Source organism: Oncorhynchus nerka, linkage group LG18 (genome assembly GCF_034236695.1).
Source record: "Oncorhynchus nerka isolate Pitt River linkage group LG18, Oner_Uvic_2.0, whole genome shotgun sequence".
Taxonomy (NCBI): domain Eukaryota; kingdom Metazoa; phylum Chordata; class Actinopteri; order Salmoniformes; family Salmonidae; genus Oncorhynchus; species Oncorhynchus nerka.
This window is the reverse complement of record NC_088413.1, coordinates 68,737,159-68,758,940: the sequence shown is the minus strand read 5'-3', so window position 1 is coordinate 68,758,940 and position 21,782 is coordinate 68,737,159. Positions and strand designations below refer to the sequence as shown.

The 21,782-nt window shown below is 43.5% G+C and overlaps 1 protein-coding gene across 1 annotated transcript; it reads right to left on the bottom strand.

Annotated features, from left to right (window-relative positions):
* Positions 1 to 2,907: 2,907 nt before the first annotated feature.
* LOC115146378 (ADP-dependent glucokinase-like) lies at positions 2,908 to 18,680 on the bottom strand. Its single transcript, XM_065004299.1, has 7 exons — positions 18,293 to 18,680; positions 17,038 to 17,044; positions 16,135 to 16,287; positions 12,123 to 12,313; positions 11,815 to 11,911; positions 6,344 to 6,480; positions 2,908 to 5,847 (listed from the first exon to the last, which is right to left on the bottom strand). Exons 1-7 carry the CDS (start codon positions 18,483 to 18,485, stop codon positions 5,141 to 5,143), a joined length of 1,485 nt encoding a protein of 494 aa, XP_064860371.1. The 5' UTR covers positions 18,486 to 18,680; the 3' UTR covers positions 2,908 to 5,140.
* Between the last annotated feature and the right edge of the window lie 3,102 nt (positions 18,681 to 21,782).

Sequence of the window (21,782 nt, the reverse complement as noted above, 5' to 3'; positions counted from 1 at the left end):
ACTTCCGACTTCAACTGTAGCTAGCTCTCGCAATTCCGTAACTTGCTGAATGCAGTTTTGAATTGGTAGGATATACAGTGGGGAGAACAAGTATTTGATACACTGCCGATTTTGCAGGTTTTCCTACTTACAAAGCATGTAGAGGTCTGTCATTTTTATCATAGGTACAATGTGAGAGACAGAATCTAAAACAAAAATCCAGAAAATCACATTGTATGATTTTTAAGTAATTAATTAGCATTTTATTGCATGACATTAAGTTCTCCCCACTGTATATAGCCTGGTTATTGTTATTTTATTGTTACTTCTTATTTTATTTTTTACTTAAGTTTATTTAGTAAATATTTTCTTAACTCTATTTCTTGAACTGCATTCTTGGTTAAGGGCTTGTACGTAAGCATTTCACTGCAAGGTCTACACCTGTTGTATTCGGCGCATGTGACAAATACTATTTGATTTGATGTATCTCACAGGAGAAAGCATCTGAGCGAGCAAAACAGCACCCCTCTGTCTCTATGTGCGGCAGGGTAGCCTAGTGGTTAGAGCATTGGGCTAGTAACCGGAAGGTTGCAAGTTCAAATCCCCGAGCTGACAAGGTACAAATCTGTCGTTCTATCCCTGAACAGGCAGGTAACCCACTGTTCCAAGGCCATCATTGAAAATAAGAATTTGTTTTTAACTGACCTGCCTGGTTAAATAAAGGTAAAATAAAAAAAATAAATGTGTAGGCCATCTATCTGGTGCTGTCTGGTCCAAATGAGTATGACATTGTTGCCGGCCGTAGCGTTGAAGGCAAGGGAAGCCAGCTAGCATCTGGCCTCCCTTGATTAAAAAAAAAGTATACAAAATTTGCCAATCATTGTTGAGCTAAACTGAGCAAGCTCAAATGTGAATGGTCCTGGCACACCCCTGAAAATGTCAAGGGACGCCAGCTTGGATTTGGCGTCACTCCTATCAAATCCCATTGAGAGCATACATCATTAACAGAAAATCTGAATTTGTTGCATCTTGTTGTGTTGTTAGCCTCCGGTGGCTAGCCAGCTAGCTAAAATAGTCCCTTTCCTAAATTAGCCATGGATGGAGATGGGGATCCATACTGGCCAATGATTATAATAGAGATTCTGATCCAACCACTAATTCATACATTGTTGTGCCCCTGGCTCGAGAGGAAGGAAATTAGATGTAGGAGGATAATGTTAACTAGCTAACGTTGCCCATGATTGGAAGTTAGGCTAGCCAGCAAGAATTTTAACCAGGTAGCCTAGGACAACAAATAATAAAAGCATGTACTGTATGACAGAGTGATAGACTGTTTCGTGAGTCAACATGTTTTTCTACTTGTGCGAAAGCGCACACACACAGAAATAAGAAACTTGGACACCCACATCATATTTAGCTGACGTTGATTGGACAACATTGTTTTTGGTATATTTTAGTTGTTACTGTATACGACTAAGCAGAGGTGATTTTGATGTTGAAATGTTGAAGTTGAAATGGTGCTGGAATAGTGGAGGCGGCTCCTGTTTTCCTTGCGACTTACAGTAACTCTCTATGGTTCTAAATCAATAGTTGTTTAGAGGTCTGAAAATGTCGTAAACATCAACTTGCTTGACCATGCTGTAGGTCATGTAACTGTCTGTTGCTGTACATGCAATATGCTTTGTGGACTTCACTGGACAGAGGTTGCTATCCAAGTGGCACAGCGGTCTAAGACACTAGAGGCATCACCTGGTTCGATCCCGGGCTGTATCACAACCGGCCGTGATCTGGAGTCCGGCGGCACACAATTGGCCCAGTGTCGTCTAGGTTAGGGTTTGGACCTGGGGGTAAGCCGTCATTGTAAAATAAGATTCTGTTCTGAACTGACTTGCCTAGTTAAATAACATAAAACAAAGGTATAGTTGAATTCATTCTGTCACTGTGTCTTCTTATTGTCCTGGCCTTTAAGCCTATGTCACACGGCATGAGGGGAGGGGGAGCTATGCCAGTGATTGTACCACGCACCGCTACGGTTCTTAACTAGATTTTCCAGCAGGGCTATCCAGCAAATTAGCACAGCCATTGAATTGTTTATTTATCTAGGCAAGTCAGCTAAGAACAATTTATTATTTACAATGATGGCCTACGCAAGCCAACCCATAACCAGGACAACACTGGGCCAATTGTGGGCCACCCTATAGGAGAGGAGTGGACCAACAGTCTGATCAACTCTATGGGAAGATGTGGCGGGCTGCATGAGGCAAATGGTGGTCCCACCAGATACTGACTGGTTTTCTGATCCACATCCCTACCTGTTGTAAAAGGAGTCTATGTCTAACAGATGCATATCTGTATTCCCAGTCATGTGACATCCATAGATTAGGGCCTAATTCATTTATTTCAATTGACTGATTTCCTTCTGTGAACTGTAGTTCAGTGAAATCTTTGAAATTGTTGTTTATAAAAAAAAAGTTGGGTTTATATTTTTTGTTCAGTGTAATATTACATTACAGCAGCTTACAGCATGTTTTGTTATTTCAGTATAACAAACAAGTTGTCTCTTTTACAATGGGGGTCGTTTGAAAAGGTTTATCCCCAATTAGCGGGCGTGGTCAAGAGGTATTCCTTATTATTACGTGAATACCAACTCGGGAGTATTTGTGTAACCATGTAAACAACTAAACATTTGAAAAGTAGTGACTTATGTTGATTTTGATTGACGGCAGCTTGAATAAATTCAACAATCGCCAAATAGCATTAAATTTCACAAATCTACAAAATCTCAATAATGGCTCAGTATGTTTGAACACACTAATGAAAAGGGTCTACCCTTTAAGTGTGTCCTCATTGTGGGTTTTTGACCATTTCAGACATGGCTTGGATGAGCTGAAAATAACTTTCTGTAAATAACAGACAGGATAGACACCAGAAGATGGAATGTGTTTCTTTATTTCGCCGAAGTCACTCAGAGCAAAACAATTCACCTGGCCATGAGCCATCCTTCCTTCCATGTACTGCGATCCATCTGGAAGGGTCTATCCCAGAGCCTCCACAAAGCAGGATCCAGATATTCCACATCTCCTTAACAGCACAGGTCAGCTAATCCCTGAGACAACAATTACGTCAGCTGGCCAGAGCAACACACACATTCATTCACTCGCGCAAATATATTCTGAAAGCATGCACACTGACGCAAATACATACGCACACACAGCATGGGTGTGTACAAGCAGTTGCCGAGAAGCAGGAACACACACGCACGCATGTCAGTCACCCAGAGGGGTGGACTCAGCTTGAGTGGCATGGTGTTCTGTCTGGAAATAAATCCAGCCGCCTTAAGAGGACAGTGGAGAAACCCTGTCAAGCATACAGGCTTCATGCTGCATGTCAGTAGTACACAGCGGCTTCCTCCCTTCCATTGCACTCATCTCAACGTATGTGATTGGGGATAGACGTAGTTCTTTCTGATCAGTACCAATTAAAGTACCAATGGTGGAACAAACTCCCTCACGACGCCAGGACAGCGGAGTCAATCACCACCTTCCGGAGACACCTGAAACCCCACCTCTTTAAGGAATACCTAGGATAGGATAAAGTAATCCTTCTCACCCCCCCCCCCCCTTAAAAGATTTAGATGCACTATTGTAAAGTGGCTCCTCCACTGGATGTCATAAGGTGAATGCACCAATTTGTAAGTCGCTCTGGATAAGAGCGTCTGCTAAATGACTTAAATGTAAATGTAAATAAAGGAAACAAGGGGAGAGAGCCACTTTAGACTGTTAGGATGCACCCAGTCTCCCTTCAGAACAGGGCCTGTATTCATAAGGAGTTCCATAGTAGAAGTGCTGATCTAGGATCAGCTTAACCCCGGTCCATGTAAACTTAATCAATTGCCTATGAGCTAAAAGATAACTGATCCTAGATTATTACTCCTACTCCGAGAAGCTTTATGAATATGGGCCCAGGTAAAGAGATCATATGGGCTGTTCTGCAGAGAAAGTACATCTAAATAACAAACTTGTTTGGCTGATATATATCATACTTAATTTGCAGATGCTTTTATCCAAAGCACCTTGTATGTGGCCCATGCAATAATCATTCAAACACACAACTTAAGCGCCTAATGTATGTATGACTCAATGATATGATAGGATGCAGGCAGTATACGGAGAGTGAGGAGGTTATGAGAAGAATACATGCTCATGTTTCTCTTTCACATTACAGACATAACAGAGAAACACTCCCTGTGGTTGTCATCAACCATTACATAGTATTCAGACTGAAGACGACAACATTACAGTGCATTGTGTGTACAGGCCAGACTGAGGAAGAATCATCACACACCACTGAGCGAACACATTTAAATTCCCTTTTCTACTGCTTAGCGAGACACATGAGATAAATGCCTGTATGCCACCAGCTCTAAAAGCAGGTTAACATGAAAACAGTCAGATATCAAACAAAAGCTTTCCCTTGAGAAAAAAACTATTGAAAATTCCCTTGACGAAAGAAACAGAACGTTACGGCTGAAATGGTGAAACTGATGGAATGTTTGTTTTGTACGTGGATATCCTGGGACAGAATGGAATAGCTATGGACACCAGATATGTATATATGTAATGCTCAACAGGGAGTGGATGTGTGACGTGTATGTGATCAGTGTCTGGACCTTAACACACACGTCAAAGGAAAAAACACACGGGGGCATTTTGGATATTCAGATGTCCATATTCTATGTAGAACAAACATGCCTCCGACATGTAGAGTAAGGAATCACGTCGGCTCTATTCGTGGTATTTCTATCTGCAACATTTGGCTACGGAACGTGGCCCTGGTTGAGGAAATAGGTCCCATATGGTGAGTGAGATGATGAGATGAGCTCCACCTGATGGAATGAGAGAGTGTATGAGTGTGTGTGGATGTGTCAGGTCATACTGCTCAGAGAGAGGACAGGAGAAAGAGGAGCACAAGAGGAGAAAGAGGCAGAGGACAGCTAAAAGCACAGAAGAGGAATAGGCTCAGTCCTGCCAGACACACTGCACCCAGCGTTTGCATTGCACCGGCAACACAATAAACAACACAACTAAAACCAGAATGATAAAAGACTTCACATGTTAGGGGATCTCTTTGTTAGAGTTAGCCATTGGTCCCTAAAGTTGGCTCAGATCTGCAGCACCAGTCCTGCGGCAGAGATGTTGTCCCCTCCCCCTGCAGTCTGGTAAACATCCGTGCACACCAGGTTGGGCGCCACACAGATCTCATAGTCATCCTCGTCCCAGCAGCTGACAGGCCTGGTCTCCTCTAGAGGGATCCGCTGGCTGCCCTCCTGCCGGCTCACAGAGAATGACTCGTCCATGATGAGCCGCGCCTTGCTGGGGTCGATGTCCGGTGAGCCGCACACGTGGCGGTTGGCGGTAAGCGAGGCCTTGGCCACGGCCGACATGGTGTTCTTCCACTGAGAGCCACGCATCACAATCATGGCCTGGAACGCCAACGTGTGCACGTGGAGCCTGGACAGCGGCCGGCCTTTAGCGCTAGCTGCATTAGCGTCCACGCCGCTATCCTCATTAGCATCGCGGTAGCGCTGGTTGACCAGGCGGTAGAGCTCCCTCATCTGGTCGAGGACGGTTGCAACGCGAGGGTTAGGGTCAGAGAGTACGGTGACGTTAGAGCCCCTCAACAGGCTGAGCAGGTTAGGCAGCTCCTGCTCGTTCATCCCCAGGGAGTCGGCATTGGGCAGGACCAGACGCAGCAGGTCCCCCATTAGACCCTCATCCACAAAGCTGGCCATCTCAAAATGGACGCCCGTTCGAGGGGAGGAGGAGGAGAGGAGATTGCCCAGCCGAGAGAGCAGGTTTTTCCTCTCACCTGAAGAGAGAGCGAAAGATAAATTAGCAAAAGTAGTTAAACCAGTCTGACATCACCAAGGCCTGTTGACACAACATTGGATGCACCCCAACACACAAACACTCCTGGTATGTGCTTTCCCACGCCGACTGAGGGCCTGTGTGTCTGAGGCTACAGAGCTACTGTATAGATGCAGGCATGTTAATCCCCTAATACCAACAGTCTGCACATCACTGGAAAACAACCCCTCAATAGCCTGCACTCCCCTCAATCTCACTCACAGCAACACAAACCACTAAAATACCAACAGTCTGTTACTCAATGGGAACCAGCACTGCTCTGAAAACAGTGCTGATTCAGGATCAGGTCTGTCCATGTAATCTTATTCATTTTGATCTAAAAGATAAAGCGGATCCTAGAACAACACTCCTACTCAAAGGCTTTGTGGATACGGGCCCAGGCCTCCCTATTGGAGAACGAGCTTAGTGGCGGACGAGGTGTTGAAGTATCCCCTCACCCTGTTGGAAGGGGAAGCTGTCCATCATTTGGAGCCCACCCATCACCAGCAGGTCAGGATGGAAGTCATGCAGCTTATCCTCAAAGTCCTCCAGTGCCGCTAGGTATGGGTTATGGTCATCACTGTGGACTATGTACCTGGACACACACAGGTTAGTGAAACAAGGCAACGGTCATAATGGACTATATTACAGGTACTTCAGGCCTCGAATTTCCCGGCATCGACGCCCTTGTGTGGCCATAATTCCCCCTAAAAAAAATCTATGCCTTGCGGCCATTGCGCCCTTGGGCTGAATATAATAATGATTTCCCTTCGCTGAGTTCCAAAGCACCTCTCACTCACATAGCGCTCTCAGATATCTAAATTCTTATTAGCCAATGCCCGTCACGTGATCGGGTCCTTCTTACATGCATTGCATGTGAGCCGGTAGGCTACAAATGAAGACAGACACATCCGGGATGCAACGGTGCGCTTCCTTATCAAATTCCGAGGAGCATATTGTAGGTGTCAGAAGAACTGTCCACATTTACTTTGTCAGCCAACAAGATGTGTAATGAACAGCAAAAGCCTATGTCAATCTACTATCCCCCATAGTACAATAGTTCTGTGGAATAAATATTTAAAACATTTATAAAACCACTGTACATCAAAAAAAGCAAATGAAGTTGATGCAACAGATCAGAATGTTTAGCTTAATGTTGATAAGCTATTTCTTCACATTATAAACGCAGCAATGCGTCACGGCAGTAGGCTATAAGCACAAATGTTCGAAAACGCAATTAGCCGGAAAACACCGTTCTCAAAAGTGTACTGCGCACCGTTGTACTGCAAATGCAAGTGGTTTCATATGACAGATGAAAATATCCTTCAGAAATGTAGAAAGAGGGAAGATCTAAAGATGCAACAACAAGCATGGGTTGTTAATATGACTAGGACGGTGTCTTTGGCTGATGGACATCGAAAGAATGTTGAGAATGAGAGAAATACTGGCTTCAATGGCATATGAAGAAATGTTTATAAAATAATCCCCCTAACATTCCTATGGTTGGGACAAGGTAAGACATACCTCATAAAATGACGAAAAGCGGCCATGTTTTAAACACTTAAGTTTATGGTTCAATAGTTTCAAAATGTTGACTGCCTCCGCTCAGATTGCAAGGTGGGTGACATTGCAGTGCGCAACAGGCCTTTCTCTCCTATCAGAACGAACACTGCCTCAAGTATAGACAGAATCAAGCCTTTAGATATACTACACAGTGCCTTTGGCAAGTATTCAGACCCCTTCACTTTTTCCACATTTTTTACGTTACAGCCTTATTCTAAAATTGATTAAATAAATACAAATCCTCACTAATCTACACTCAATATCTCATAAATGACAGTGAAAACTGGTTTAATTAAAAAAACAAATACCTTATTTACTTAAGTATTCAGACCCTTTGCTATGATACTCGAAATTGGGCTCAGGTGCATCCTGTTCCCATTGATCAACCTCAAGGTGTTTCTACAACTTGATTAGAGTTCACCTGTGGAAAATTAAATTGATTGGACATGATTTGGAAAGGCACACACTGGTCTATATAAGGTCCCACAGTTGATAGTGCATGTCAGAGCAGAAACCAAGCCATGAGGTCAAAGGAATTGTCTGTAGAGCTCCAAGACAAGACTATGTCGAGGCACAGATCTGGGGAAGGGTACCAAAACATGTCTGCAGCATTGAAGGTCCCAAGAACACAGTGGCTTCCATCAGTCTTAAATGGAAGAAGTTAGGAACCACCAAGACTCTTCCTAGAGCTGGCCACCTGGCCAAACTGAGCAATCAGAGGAGAAGGGCGTTGGTCAGGGAGATGACCAAGAACCCGATGTTCACTCTGACAGAGCTCCAGAGTTCCTCTGTGGAGATGGGAGAACCTTCCAGAAGGACAACCATCTCTGCAGCACTCCACCAATCAGGCCTTTATGGTAGAGTGGCCAGACGGAAGACACTCCTCAGTAAAAGGCACATGACAGCCCGCTTGGAGTTTTCTAAAAGGCACCGAAAGGACTTTCAGACCATGAGAAATAAGATTCTCTAGTCTGATGAAACCAAGATTGAACTCTTTGGCCTGAATGCCAAGCATCACGCCTGGAGGAAACCTGGCACCATCCCAATGGTGAAACATGGTGGTTGCAGCATCATTTTGTGTTTTTCAGAGGCAGGGACTGGGAGACTAGTCAGGATTGAAGCAAAGATGACCGGAGCAAAGTACAGAGAGATCCTTGATGAAAACTTGCTCCAGAGCGCTCAGCACCTCAGAATGGGGCGAAGGTTCACCTTCCAAAAGGACAACGGCCCTAAGCACACAGACAAGACAACGCAGGAGTGGCTTCAGGACAAATCTCTGAATGTCCTTGAGTGGCCCAGCCAGAGCCCTGATCGAACATCTCTGGAGAGACCTGAAAATAGCTGTACAGCAACGCTCCCCATCCAACCTGACAGAGCTGGAGGAGATCTGCGGAAAATAAATGGGAGAAACTCCCCAAATACAGGTGTGCCAAGCTTGTAGTGTCATACCCAAGAAGACTAAGTAATCTCTGCCAAAGTACTGAGAAAAGGGTCTGAATACTTATGTAAATGTGATCAGTTCTTTATTTTTAATACATCTGCAAAAATGTCTTAAAACCAGTTTTTGCTTTGTCATTATGGGGTATTGTGGTAGATTGATGAGGGGAAAAAAATATTTAATCCATTTTAGAATAAGACTAATGTAACAAAATGTGGAAAAAGTCAAGGGGTCTGAATTCTTCCCGAATGCACTGTACATACAAAAGTATGTGGATACCCCTTTAAATGAGTGGATTCGGCTATTCCAGCCCCACCCACTACTGAGAGGTGTAAAACAAAATGGGAAACTCCATAGTCAAACATTGTCAGTAGAATGGCCTTACTGAAGAGCTCAGTACCTTTTAATGTGGCACAGTCATAGGATGCCACCATTCCAACAAGTCAGTTCGTCTATTTCTGCCCTGCTAGAGCTGCTCCGGTCAACTGTTAGTGTGTTACTGTGAAGAGGAAACGTCTAAGAGCATCAACAGATCAGCCGCGAAGTGGTAGGCCTCACAAGCTCACAGAACGGGACCGCCGAGTGCTGAAACGCGTAAAAATAGTCTGTCCCCGGTTGCAACACTCACTACTGAGTTCCAAACTGCCCCTGGAAGCAACTTCAGCACAAGGACTGTTCCGTCGGGAGCTTCATGAAATGGGTTTCCATGGCCGAGCAGCCGTTTAGCCTATTTAAATTCGGCTACATTTTTAGGCGCCTCATGTCGGCATCGGTCTGAACATGAAAGGCTGTAGCCAATACCCATAGGCTATCAACAAACACTTCCATCTGTGGGCGAGTAGTATCGCGATACCACGCTAAAAAATAAAATAAACATCCTGTTCACCCAGTCTCCCAAACGCTTGCTCATGTTGTTTTCTAAACATTCTCCAAAAACCTGTCATTGAAATTCACACTTCTACTCAATACAACACATTGAATTTAAAGTCACAGTGTTCGGTAGAATACTGCATAGAATGGCTGATTTGCTCATATTTGCCAAGGCCTACCTGCAATTTGGCTGGAGGAAAGGAGGAAAATACCTCAGTGGAGGCTGCTGAAGGAAGGACCGCTCATAATAATAGCTGGAACAAGGAACAACGCAAATGGAATGGCATCAAACACATAGAAACTGTGCATTTGAATCCATTCCACACATTCTGCAATAACTATTATCACGAGCCCGTCCTTCCCAATTAAGGTGTCACCAACCTCCTGTGACATACATGCATAATGATCTGCATGTCATTGTCAGTGAGGGGAAAATACTGCATGAAACCTTTACTCTTCAGTTAACACAGACACACTGTCTCCCTCATTCTCATAAAAACACAACACCCTCGCTCTCCCACAAACACACACACTGCTCCCTACTTTTAAAATGTTGGGCACCAAACAGAATTGAAGGAGCAGCAGAAATAAATAGATGTTGATATAGTTTAGGCTTACATTAGGCCTATATGAGTCCTACCTTTTGAAGCACATCTCATGAGTAGCAGACCCTTTTCCTTTCTTCCTGTGTAAATCAAATGTGCCTAAAACTACTGTCAAGTTACCAGGTTGTTAGCTAGCTAGGTATCATGACTGAACAATGGTGTTTGTTATCAACCAATAATTAGAGACCCAGGATTAGTTTTAAACAGCCTGCGACATGGTTTGTGAAATTATATAAAATGCGTGTGACTCCTGGTATAATGAAAAAACGCCCCCTCCGTTAATATGAGTCATATTCTTTTAACCGTTCAGGCAAGAGAGAAGTCATTTTCTTTGCTGTAAAGCATGTCTTTCCCTCTGACACTCAGAGGCTGCATGACAATGAACTTGCAGTCTACTCAGACTGGTCTGTGCTCTCAGTTATAACAGGCCATGAAATGATACAACGTATCAACATTGCTCGCTGCTCCAATTTAACAAAATGTACAAATCTAACAGAAGACTCATGAGGATCTGGATCCCCGCTCGCCATAACAGCTAAATGATTTATAAAAACATGACAGCTGATGCTGAGAGAAGCAGGTGGAGTGAGGGCTGGTAGGGGATTCTGAGAGAAGCAGGTGAGTGAGGGCTGGTAGGGGATGCTGAGAGAAGCAGGTGGAGTGAGGGCTGGTAGGGGATGCTGAGAGAAGCAGGTGAGTGAGGGCTGGTAGGGGATGCTGAGAGAAGCAGGTGGAGTGAGGGCTGGTAGGGGATGCTGAGAGAAGCAGGTGAGTGAGGGCTGGTAGGGGATGCTGAGAGAAGCAGGTGAGTGAGGGCTGGTAGGGGATGCTGAGAGAAGCAGGTGGAGTGAGGGCTGGTAGGGGATGCTGAGAGAAACAGGTGAGTGAGGGCTGGTAGGGGATGCTGAGAGGAGCAGGTGAGTGAGGGCTGGTGGGGGATGCTGAGAGAAGCAGGTGGAGTGAGGGCTGGTAGGGGATGCTGAGAGAAGCAGGTGAGTGAGGGCTGGTAGGGGATGCTGAGAGAAGCAGGTGAGTGAGGGCTGGTAGGGGATGCTGAGAGGAGCAGGTGAGTGAGGGCTGGTAGGGGATGCTGAGAGGAGCAGGTGAGTGAGGGCTGGTGGGGGATGCTGTGAGGAGCAGGTGAGTGAGGGCTGGTAGGGGATGCTGAGAGAAGCAGGTTTTTTAGTGCAGTTACAGTGCAGTATAACTGCAGTTACAGTGCAGTATAACTGCATTACACTACAGTTATTCTGCAATTACTGTGTCCAAAATACCACTTTCAAAACGGCAATCTTTTTTTGTATGTATTTTAAAATGTTGGTATCATAAGTATCATGATGTTTTGGTACCGTGATATTACAGTGGTACCAGTATAAGATGCATCACTAGTAGGTCCACACATAGATACGCACACACACACACACACACACACACCTGTTGGGCAGACACACACCTGTTGGCCCTGCGGGCGGTGTACTGGCCCCAGGTGGCTCCAGATGGGTACTCCAGGATCAGATGGATATCAGGCTCCTCCACCACATTACCTGCAACTGGACAAACAGAGAGGGGGGGTGAGAGGTGGGGGATGGAATCAAGGAGGGAGATGTTAGGTATCTAACTGTGATGAGTGTGTGTGTGTGTGTGTGTGTGAGAGAGGTGGGGGATGGAATCAAGGAGGGAGATGTTAGGTATGTAACTGTGATGAGTGTGAGTGTGTGTGTGTGTGTGTGTGTGTGTGTGTGTGTGTGTGTGTGTACACACCTGTGATGTGCTGGGACAGTACATCAGCGAAGTCAGGGCTAAAGCTCCCCCCTAACAACACGTCGCAGCCCTCGGTTGCCATTCGACCAGCCATCACTGGGGCGTTGCCACCTATGGACCAGCGGTTGCCGGGCAACTCACGAGATGTCTCGACCAGCTGACTGAACAGGGTGTTGTTCATCACAAACCGCCTGAGAGAAGAGGTGGGGGAGGAAGGTACCAGAAAAAGGGCAGGTCAGAAGGTAGAAACATTACTGCTTAAAAAGCATTACAAAACCATACCCAGAAACTTTCTACAAGTGTGTGTGTGTGTGTGATGCATACATGGCCTCAGTATAATCAGATTAACCTACAGGATGAGTCACAGCATCAGGTAGATTAGAGTTTCATTACGGTTAGTAGAGCCAAGGCAGCACCTGTGTGTTGCATGACTCTGGGCCTTCTTCTTCTCTACATATTAGTATCAACCAGGGTTGGGGTCACTTGAGTTGAAGTCACCCAATTCAGGAAGAGATTTGAAAAGAAATTCAAACTTTTTAAATAGCTTCTCATTTTCAGTTTATTGAGAATTATATATATTTTTTTAAATGATTGAATTGGAATTTCAGTTTACTTCCTGAAATTGACTGACTAATTCTAAGTGACCCCCAACCCTGGTATCATCAAGCCACAGTGCATCAGTATACACAGACTGACAGCTCCATGGTGAGAAAGGAACGCAGACTGTTTTCATTACAACTTAGTTTCACACACTGAGCACATAGCTATGCTACACTGCAACATCACAACTGAAAAGGGAGCTAGCATGGAGAGAAAACCAGAGCCACGTTTGGCAGCTAATTTGCTACTTGTTGGAACAACCCACATTTCAAACAATAAAACTGGACACCCTGCCTCTGTTTTGGTAAAAATATGAGGGACGGGCCTGGAGAAAGGTAGGTATAACCACTCAAAGGACTGATCATCCATGATATCAACATTAATTGTTGCAACCATATTTTGAGGCTAAACAAGTGTTGGTTTACATTTACAATGTTTACAAACATTGAAGTAAAATGGGATTATATTTTGGTTTCTGTTGAGGTGTGACCGTTGAACCTAGATCTGTCAAATTGGTTGTTGGCCAATGCTAGACAGCCATTTAAGTCTGCCATAGATTTTCAAGTAGATTTAAGTCAAAACTGTAACTCGGTCATATAGGAACATTCACCGTCTTCTTGGTAAGTAGCTCCAGTGTAGATTTGGCCTTTAGATTATTGTCCTGATGAAAGGTGAATTCATCTCCCAGTGTCTGGTGGAAAACAGACAACCAGGTTTTCCTCTAGGATCTTGCCTGTGCTTAGCTGCATTCTGTTGTTTTTTTATCTTGAAAAGCTCCCCAGTCCTTAATGATTACAAGCATATGTAACCGATGTGAAATGGCTAGCTAGTTAGCGGTGGTGCGCGCTAATAGCGTTTCAGTCGGTGACGTCACTTGCTCTGAGACCTTGAAGTAGTTGTTACCCTTGCTCTGCAAGGGCTGCGGCTTTTGTAGAGCGATGGGTAACGCTGCTTCGTGGGTGTCCGTTGTTGATGTGTGCAGAGGGTCCCTGATTCGAGCCCAGGTAGGGGCGAGGAGAGGAACGGAAGCTAAACTGTTACCCATAACATGATGCAGCCACCACTATGGTTAAAAATATGGAGAGTGGTACTCAGTAATGTGTTGTATTGAATTTACCCCAAACATAACACTTGTAGTCATGACAAAAAAAGATTCAGTATTCATTTAGTGTCTTGTTGCAAACAGGATGCATGTTTTGGAATATTTTGAAAAATCCTGTACAGGCTTCGCATTGTGAAGTAACTACACTGAACAACAAAACACATGTTGTGTTGGTCCCATGTTTCATGAGCTGAAAAAAAAGATCCCAGAAATGTTTCATATGCATAAAAAGCATAGTTCTCTCAAATTGTGTGTACAAATTTGTTTACATCCCAGTTAGTGAGCATTTCTTCTTTGCCAAGATAATCCATCCAGGACCACATCACGGTTCTTCACCTGCGGGAACGTCTGGGACTAGCCACCCGGACAGCTGATGAAACTGCAGGTTTGCACAATGGCCACTGGCACGCTGGAGAAATGTGCTTTTCACGGATGAATCCCGGTTTCAACTATACCAGGCAGATGACAGACCGTGTGTATGGCGTTGTGTGCACGAGCGGTTTGCTGATGTCAACGTTGTGAACAGAGTGCCCCATGGTGGCGGTGGTATGCGCATGCATAAGCTACTTACAACCAACACAATTTCATTTTATTGATAGAATTTTGAATGCAGATACGGTGATGAGATCCTGAGGCTAATTTTCGTGCCATTCATCCTCCGCCGTCACCTCCTGTTTCAGCATGGTAATGCACGGCCCCATGTCACAAAGGTCTGTACACAATTCCTAGAAGCTGAAAATGTCCCAGTTCTTCCATGGCCTGCGCACCCAGACATGTCACCCATTGAGCATGTGTGGGATGCTCTGGATCGACAGCGTGTTCCAGTTCCCGCCAATATCCAGCAACTTCACACAGCCATTGAAGAGGAGCAGGACAACATTCCACATGCCACAATAAACAGCCTGATCACCTCTATGTAAAGATGTGTTACGCTGCATGAGGGAAATGGTGGTCACACCAGATACTGACTGGCTTTCTGATTCACACCCTTATTATTATTTACAGATGCATATCTGTATGTCCAGTCATGTGAAATCCATAGATTAGGACCTAATGAATTTATTTCAATTGACTGATTTCCTTTTATGAACTGTAACTCAGTAAAACCTTTGAAATTGTTGCGTTTATATTTTTGTTAATTGTACAATGTTGATCCATCCTCAGTTTTCTCCTATCGCAGCCATTAAACTAACTGTTTTGAAGTCACCATTGGCCTTATGGTGAAATCCCTGAGTGGTTTCCTTCCTCTCCGGCAACAGTTAGGAAGGACGCCTGTATCTTTGTAGTGAATAGGTATATTGATACACCATCTGAAGTGTAATTAATAACTTCACCATGCTCAAAGAGATATTCAAGGTCTTCCTTTTTACCCATCTACCAATAGGTGCCCTTCTTTTTACCCATCTACCAATAGGTGCCCTTCTTTTTACCCATCTACCAATAGGTGCCCTTCTTTTTACCCATCTACCAATAGGTGCCCTTCTTTTTACCCATCTACCAATAGGTGCCCTTCTTTTTACCCATCTACCAATAGGTGCCCTTCTTTTTACCCATCTACCAAAAGGTGCCCTTCTTTTTACCCATCTACCAATAGGTGCCCTTCTTTTTACCCATCTACCAATAGGTGCCCTTCTTTTTACCCATCTACCAATAGGTGCCCTTCTTTGTGAGGCACTGAAAAACCTCCCTGGTCTTTGTGGTTTTCACTGCTCAACTGAGGGACCTTACAGATAATTGTATGTGTGGGGTACAGAGATGAGGTTGTCATTCAAGAATCATGTTAAACACTATTATTGCACACAGAGTAAGTCCCTGCAAGTTATTAAGCACATTTGACTGTTGAACATATTTAGGCTTGCCATAACAAAGGGGTTGAATACTCAGACTCAAGACATTTCAGCGTTTCACTTTTCATTCATTTGTAAAAATGTCTAAGTACATAATTCCACTTTGACATTATGGGATATTGTGTGTAGGCCAGTGACACAAAATCTAAACGTATAACTTTCTGAAGGCACTGTATGTATCATTAATGTAGTAACTGCAGACTGCCCCTTTAAAAAGATTGTTGATATGAGAAGGTGTGAGAGGAACGGCGTTAGACTAATTATGATTAATGCCTTAGTCTACAAGGTGTGGTAGCGTATCAGGATCTTGACTGAGTGTGTACCCTGCTAACACCATGTTATTCCTCAACTAGAAATATCCCCCCTGGTCTCTTAGTTTCAGACACGCGCGTGTTTCTAAGCGCCTTTGCCTTCTAACTTTGTCCTTCAGTTATTTAACACCACGCAGTGCTTGGCCACTCACTCTGCAGCGGCTCCCGGGACGAAGAAGTAAGCGAAGCTCTGTGCCAGCTGATCAGCGTTCTCTATGTAGTCATGATGGAGAGGCTGGTCTGTGGGTGGCAGACCGATCTTATTCAGCAACCTCACCCCGTCCACGAGGATGTCTACACAACCCCTAAACCTGGAGGGAAAGGAGAAGGTAACAGTATATAATACTGTAGAGAATCACAACACAACCCCCAAACCTGGAGACCGAGAGGTAACAGTATTTGGGAGGGAACATAATTCGATGCCCCCTGCACAACAGTCCCCAATCCCTGCAGTGAGCTCACTATGTCTGCACCCCCCCCTTGCCAAAACAAAATCATTACTGCAAAGTCACTCATAAGTGACTCATGTATACTCACGTAGCGTAATTGCACTCATGTAACTAACTGTGTATAACAAAAGGCTTGTGCAAGGAACAGGAATCACTGATATTGAATTAAACAGTTGTGCAACAGCATTATATTCAAGGTTCAGAGAAATAGGGAAGTGCAATACTGAGTATATGAGGGGTGAGATTATGTCTGGCCTATGCCATGATGTCTCCCATTCCTGTTGGGCTGTATAACCGCCTAGCGGGCACTGGACCGTCCACAACAGCAGGGCTCTCCAGAGAGTGGTGCAGTCTGCCCAACGCATCACACTTCCTGCTCTCCAGGACACCTACTGCACCCGATGTCACAGGAAGGCCAAAAAGATCATCAAGGGCATCAAACCAAGGGCATCAAACACCCGAGCCACGGCCTGTTCACCACGCTATCATCCAGAAGGCGAGGTCAGTACAGGTGCATCAATACTGGGACAGAGAGACTGAAAAACAGCTTCTATCTCAAAGGCTATCAGACTGTTAAATAGCCATCACTAGCCGGCCGGCCTCCACCCAGTTCCTGAACTTAGTCACTGTCACTAGCCGGCCACCACACTGTTACTCAACTCTGCACCTTAGAGACCCTATGTACATAGACATGGAACACTGGTCACTCTAATAATGTATACACACTGTTTTACTAATTTCATATGTATATACTGTATTCTAGTCAATGCCATCCTATTTAACTATTGCAGTACATATACTATTCTATCCTATGTATTATGAAGATATACTACATATTCTATACTACATATTCTATCCACATACTGTCCATAATGTCTATATATCCCATCGCACACACACAAACATTTATACTCTGGACTCCAACATTGCGCATCCTAATATTTCTATATTTCCATTATTTTACTTTTAGATGTGTGTATTGTTGTGATATAGATATTAGTGCATTGCTGGAGCTAGAAAAACAAGCCATTTTTGCTACACCCGCAATAACATCTGCTAAATATGTGTTTGCGACCCATAAAATGTGATCTTGTCTCTAATCTCTACATTACTCCTTGGACCCAGATTCGTGTCCAGATCTCCACAACCTTTACTCAGTCTAGCCATGTGTCTGCAGAGATAACTGGGTGGGTCAGTATGTTGGTAGATACTGGGACAAGTTAACAGTGACTTTTGGTGCCAGAATGCAGAAAAACTGTTAACACTCGTGACAGTTACAAAACTGGATGCCTTTAGTAGTCTCCAAATACCTCAGGGTTCTCTCATGTGTAGTGTATGTAAAGGAGTTTTTATGCCTAAATGCAGAGATAACACATGCTTGTTGCCCCAGAGTCCACAAAGAGTGTATATACTGATAGCTGTTCATCACTGGTTAATGGAAAACTAGTTAGGCCTAAACCAACGACAACTAACTACATTTCCCCAATACATCTACTATACAGTACTGGATTGACAAGTTAATGTAACAAAGAACAGTAAGAAACAAATGGGTCTGACTGACAATGTCAATGATAACAAAACATTCCAGCTAGGCGACTTCCTTAATTATTATGGTACTTGGCTCACTAGCTAGCTAAAGCTACATAAAACCACAATATTTGAAAATGGTTTCATAAAAAGATGGTGGTGCTTGCTTTACCAGATAGTTTTCATACCAATCCAGAACCACATCCAAAATGCATCACCTCTCCTGCGCATCAAAGCAAGGTTACCTAAACCAGAGATAATACTAATATACATGGCGAAATTTAGCTAGCTAACTGATGTTAGGCTTAGCTAGCTGGTTATACAGGATTCTCACCTATCGCCACCCTGGGTCTGGCGTTGTTAATCCCCACTTTGCTTTCAGCCCGCAGCAGGGAGGACAGCACTGTGTCCAACCGGTCATCCAGCCTTGAATCCCCGGGAGGTCGGAACCAGTACGCCAGCAGAACCATCGCAAGAGACACTGCCGTCCCATACTTCATGAATGAAAACCCGCTTCCTCGCTCCATGGCCAGCAGTGGCTGCGGACTCGCCAGAACTCCTACAGCAGCAAGGACGAGAACAGCGCTAACTTGGCTTGCAAACAAATTGTATTTAAAAGACAAGTATCCCCGGGATGACAGATGAGTTGGTGGTTTCAAGCGAGTATGCAGCAGGGTCAACAGTAGCTGTGGAGGGGGAGTGACAACAATGCGGAAGTAGCTAGCTCGGGGCGGGCACATATTCTTCGGTCGTCACGAGTTACCACAGCCCTAAACCCCGCCCATTTCTACGATTTCCCTTCTTAACACGTGATTTTAAACCTAACACTGACCTTTAATCACACTGCTACATTTATGCCTAACCCTAACCTTAAATTAAGACCAAAAATCACATTTTTGTTTTCATACATTTTTATTATATAGCTATTTGTGGCTGTGTGGTAACTAGAGTGGAAACTAGATTCTTCGGCTTGCAGTTTGAGCTAGTCTTTACAGTGGGAGACATTTGAGCTAGTTTGACAGTATTTCCAGGGATGGGAATAAATTACAATGACAAAATACAATTGCAAAATATCCTAAAAACCAATGTATGAAAATAAAATATAAGATACTTTTTGCAAATGTAAGAATAAATGTTTTGTCACACCCGTGGTATTCGGTACGTTATAAACTGGGTGGTTCGATGCGTCGTGCTTGGGAACAGCCCTTAGCCGTAGTATATTGGCCAAATTCCACACCCCCTCGTGCCTTACTGCTTAATTATAAACTGGGTGGTTCGAGCCCTGAATGCTGATTGGCTGACAGCCGGGCATATGAGACCGTATACCACGGGTATGACAAAACATGTATTTTCACTGCTTTAATTACATTGGTAATCAGTTTATAATAGTATTAAGGGACCTTGGGGTTTGTGGTATATGGCCAATAAACCATGGCTAAGGGCTATATACAGGCACTCCACGTTGTGTTGTGTGAAAGAACCGCCCTTAGCCGTCGTATATTGGCCTTATTGCTTAAATATACCACGGCTGTCAGCCAATCAACATTCAGGGCTCGAACCCCTCAGTTTATAATGTTATTTATTTAACTTAGTTGAATGCTCTGTCACTCTGGATAAGAGCGTCTGCTAAATTACCAAAATGTTAATGTATATGTTTTGGGGCAGAGCTCATTAGAGTAATACTCAGCATGCTTTGCAATTGTTAATTTTTTACATATACATTTAGTTAATTTAGCAGACGCTCTTATTACATCATAGTGCCATCAGATTTTTGATGCCAATGTAGGGTGAAAAGGAGCCACAAAATTGTGAACATTTTGTATTTTGAAAATACAAATGACAGTTTGTGTAGTTCAGCCCAGTGTAATACAACACACAAAATAATCAGAAGTAATTCAAATGTCTATTTGAAATTAAAATAACAGAAATACTACCCATCTCTGAGTATTTGTAGTAGATTTTCACCTACTCATGTAGACAAATTAAGTTTCTAGCTAATTTTGGATTACATTTCTGTTCAATTCTGAAAACAACGTTGGATCCATTGGTTGAATCAGTGGTAGCTGAGGTCAGGTAAGTGCGCACAACGTTGTATCGCCCTCTTGCGGTGACTCTACTAGACATAGTGTTCTACTCCAATGGTTCGCAACCTTTTTTGCTTACTGTACCACCAACTGAATTTTGCTCTGCCTGGAGTACCCTCTCATGCATGAAGTACCACCTCATGCACATTTTGACAGTAAGCCTATGGCCTTGTGAGTCCTCTCAAGTACCCACCGTGGATAGGCCAAGTACCCCTGGTTGGGAACCTATGTTCTACTCTGCTTAAGTGGTGGAACACACATACACACGTTTTGAGCCGTTTTATTCATACCTTTCAAACGGGCATCAATATCACGTTCTCTCCACAAACTGTGAGAAAAGGAATAAAGTAAGTAAAGTAAGTATTTGGTCAGCTTTTTTCCATCTTATTTTAATATTTTTTCCCTCATAACAAAATACAAAACATAGCAAGGAATAAAAAGAAACAAACAAAAAACAGGTTTTAGTCCATGTTACAAAATGCTAAACATTGTCTCAGACAGTACAAGTCAAATACTTGAAATGTGTCCATCCACTAGCACTTAGACAAGCAAGTCTCACTTCAATCACCTGCTGTTTTACAGAGCATGTCGTCCTTAATCATTCTAATTGTAATCTTTAATAAAAGTCTACCTAAAACTAAAATTTGACATGGACAATTCAATTGTTTGTTGAAAAAAAACAACATTTTACAACATAAAAGGGACATGTTGCCCTTGCATTAGACTTGATTGAGAAGGTGACCACAGTCCATTCTGTTGTCCATCTCATTTTAAAACACACGTTAAAGACATGACTCATAAATAAAATGTACCGGTACCTTCTACTCTAATATCATTCAAGGGGAACAAAATAGTGCCTTATGGAAGCAAAAATAGAAGATATTTACATGACAGTCAAGCTAGGTTGGGCTGGCCTGGATCCATGGTCCTCTGCTCTCTATTACGCCACACTAACACACCATAGTTATGTCAGGCCAGGGGTGTATTCAGAAGTTGGAAACAGAAAACGGAAAACATTTACCCCGAATGGAAAATGTTTTGCAACGGAAACTGTAGTTTCTATTGGACATATTCCGGTAAGTCTCTCACCGTTTCGTTCTGTTTGCTTCCGTTTGGTTCCTATCGAATACACCCCACGTTCATAATACTACAGTACCTTAACAAAGTATTCACAGGCCTACACACAATACCCCATAATGTCAAAGTGGAATTATGTTTTTCAAAATGTTTACAAATTACATAAACATTTCAAGTTGAAATGTCTTGAGTCAATAAGTATTCAATCCCTTGGTTATAGCAAGCCTAAGTAAGTTCAGGAGTACAAATTTGCTTAACAAGTCACATAATAAGTTGCATGGACTCACTGTGTGTGCAATAACAGTGTTTAACGTGATTTTTTAATGACCACCTCATCTCTGTACACCACACAGATAATTATCTGTCCCTCAGTCGAGCAGTGAATTTCAAACACAGATTCAACCACAAAGACCAGGGAGGTTTTCTAATGCCTCGCAAAGAAGGGCACCTATTCGTAGAAGGGTAAAAAAAGAAAAAAAGCAGACATTAAATATCCCTTTGAGCATGGTGAAGTTATTAATTACACTTCAGATGGTGTATCAATACAGTCAGTCACAAAGACACAGGCATCCTTCCTAACTCAGTTACTGGAGAGAACTGGCTGTGATAAGAGAAAACTGAGGATGGACCAGCAACATTGTAATTACTCCACAATACTAACCT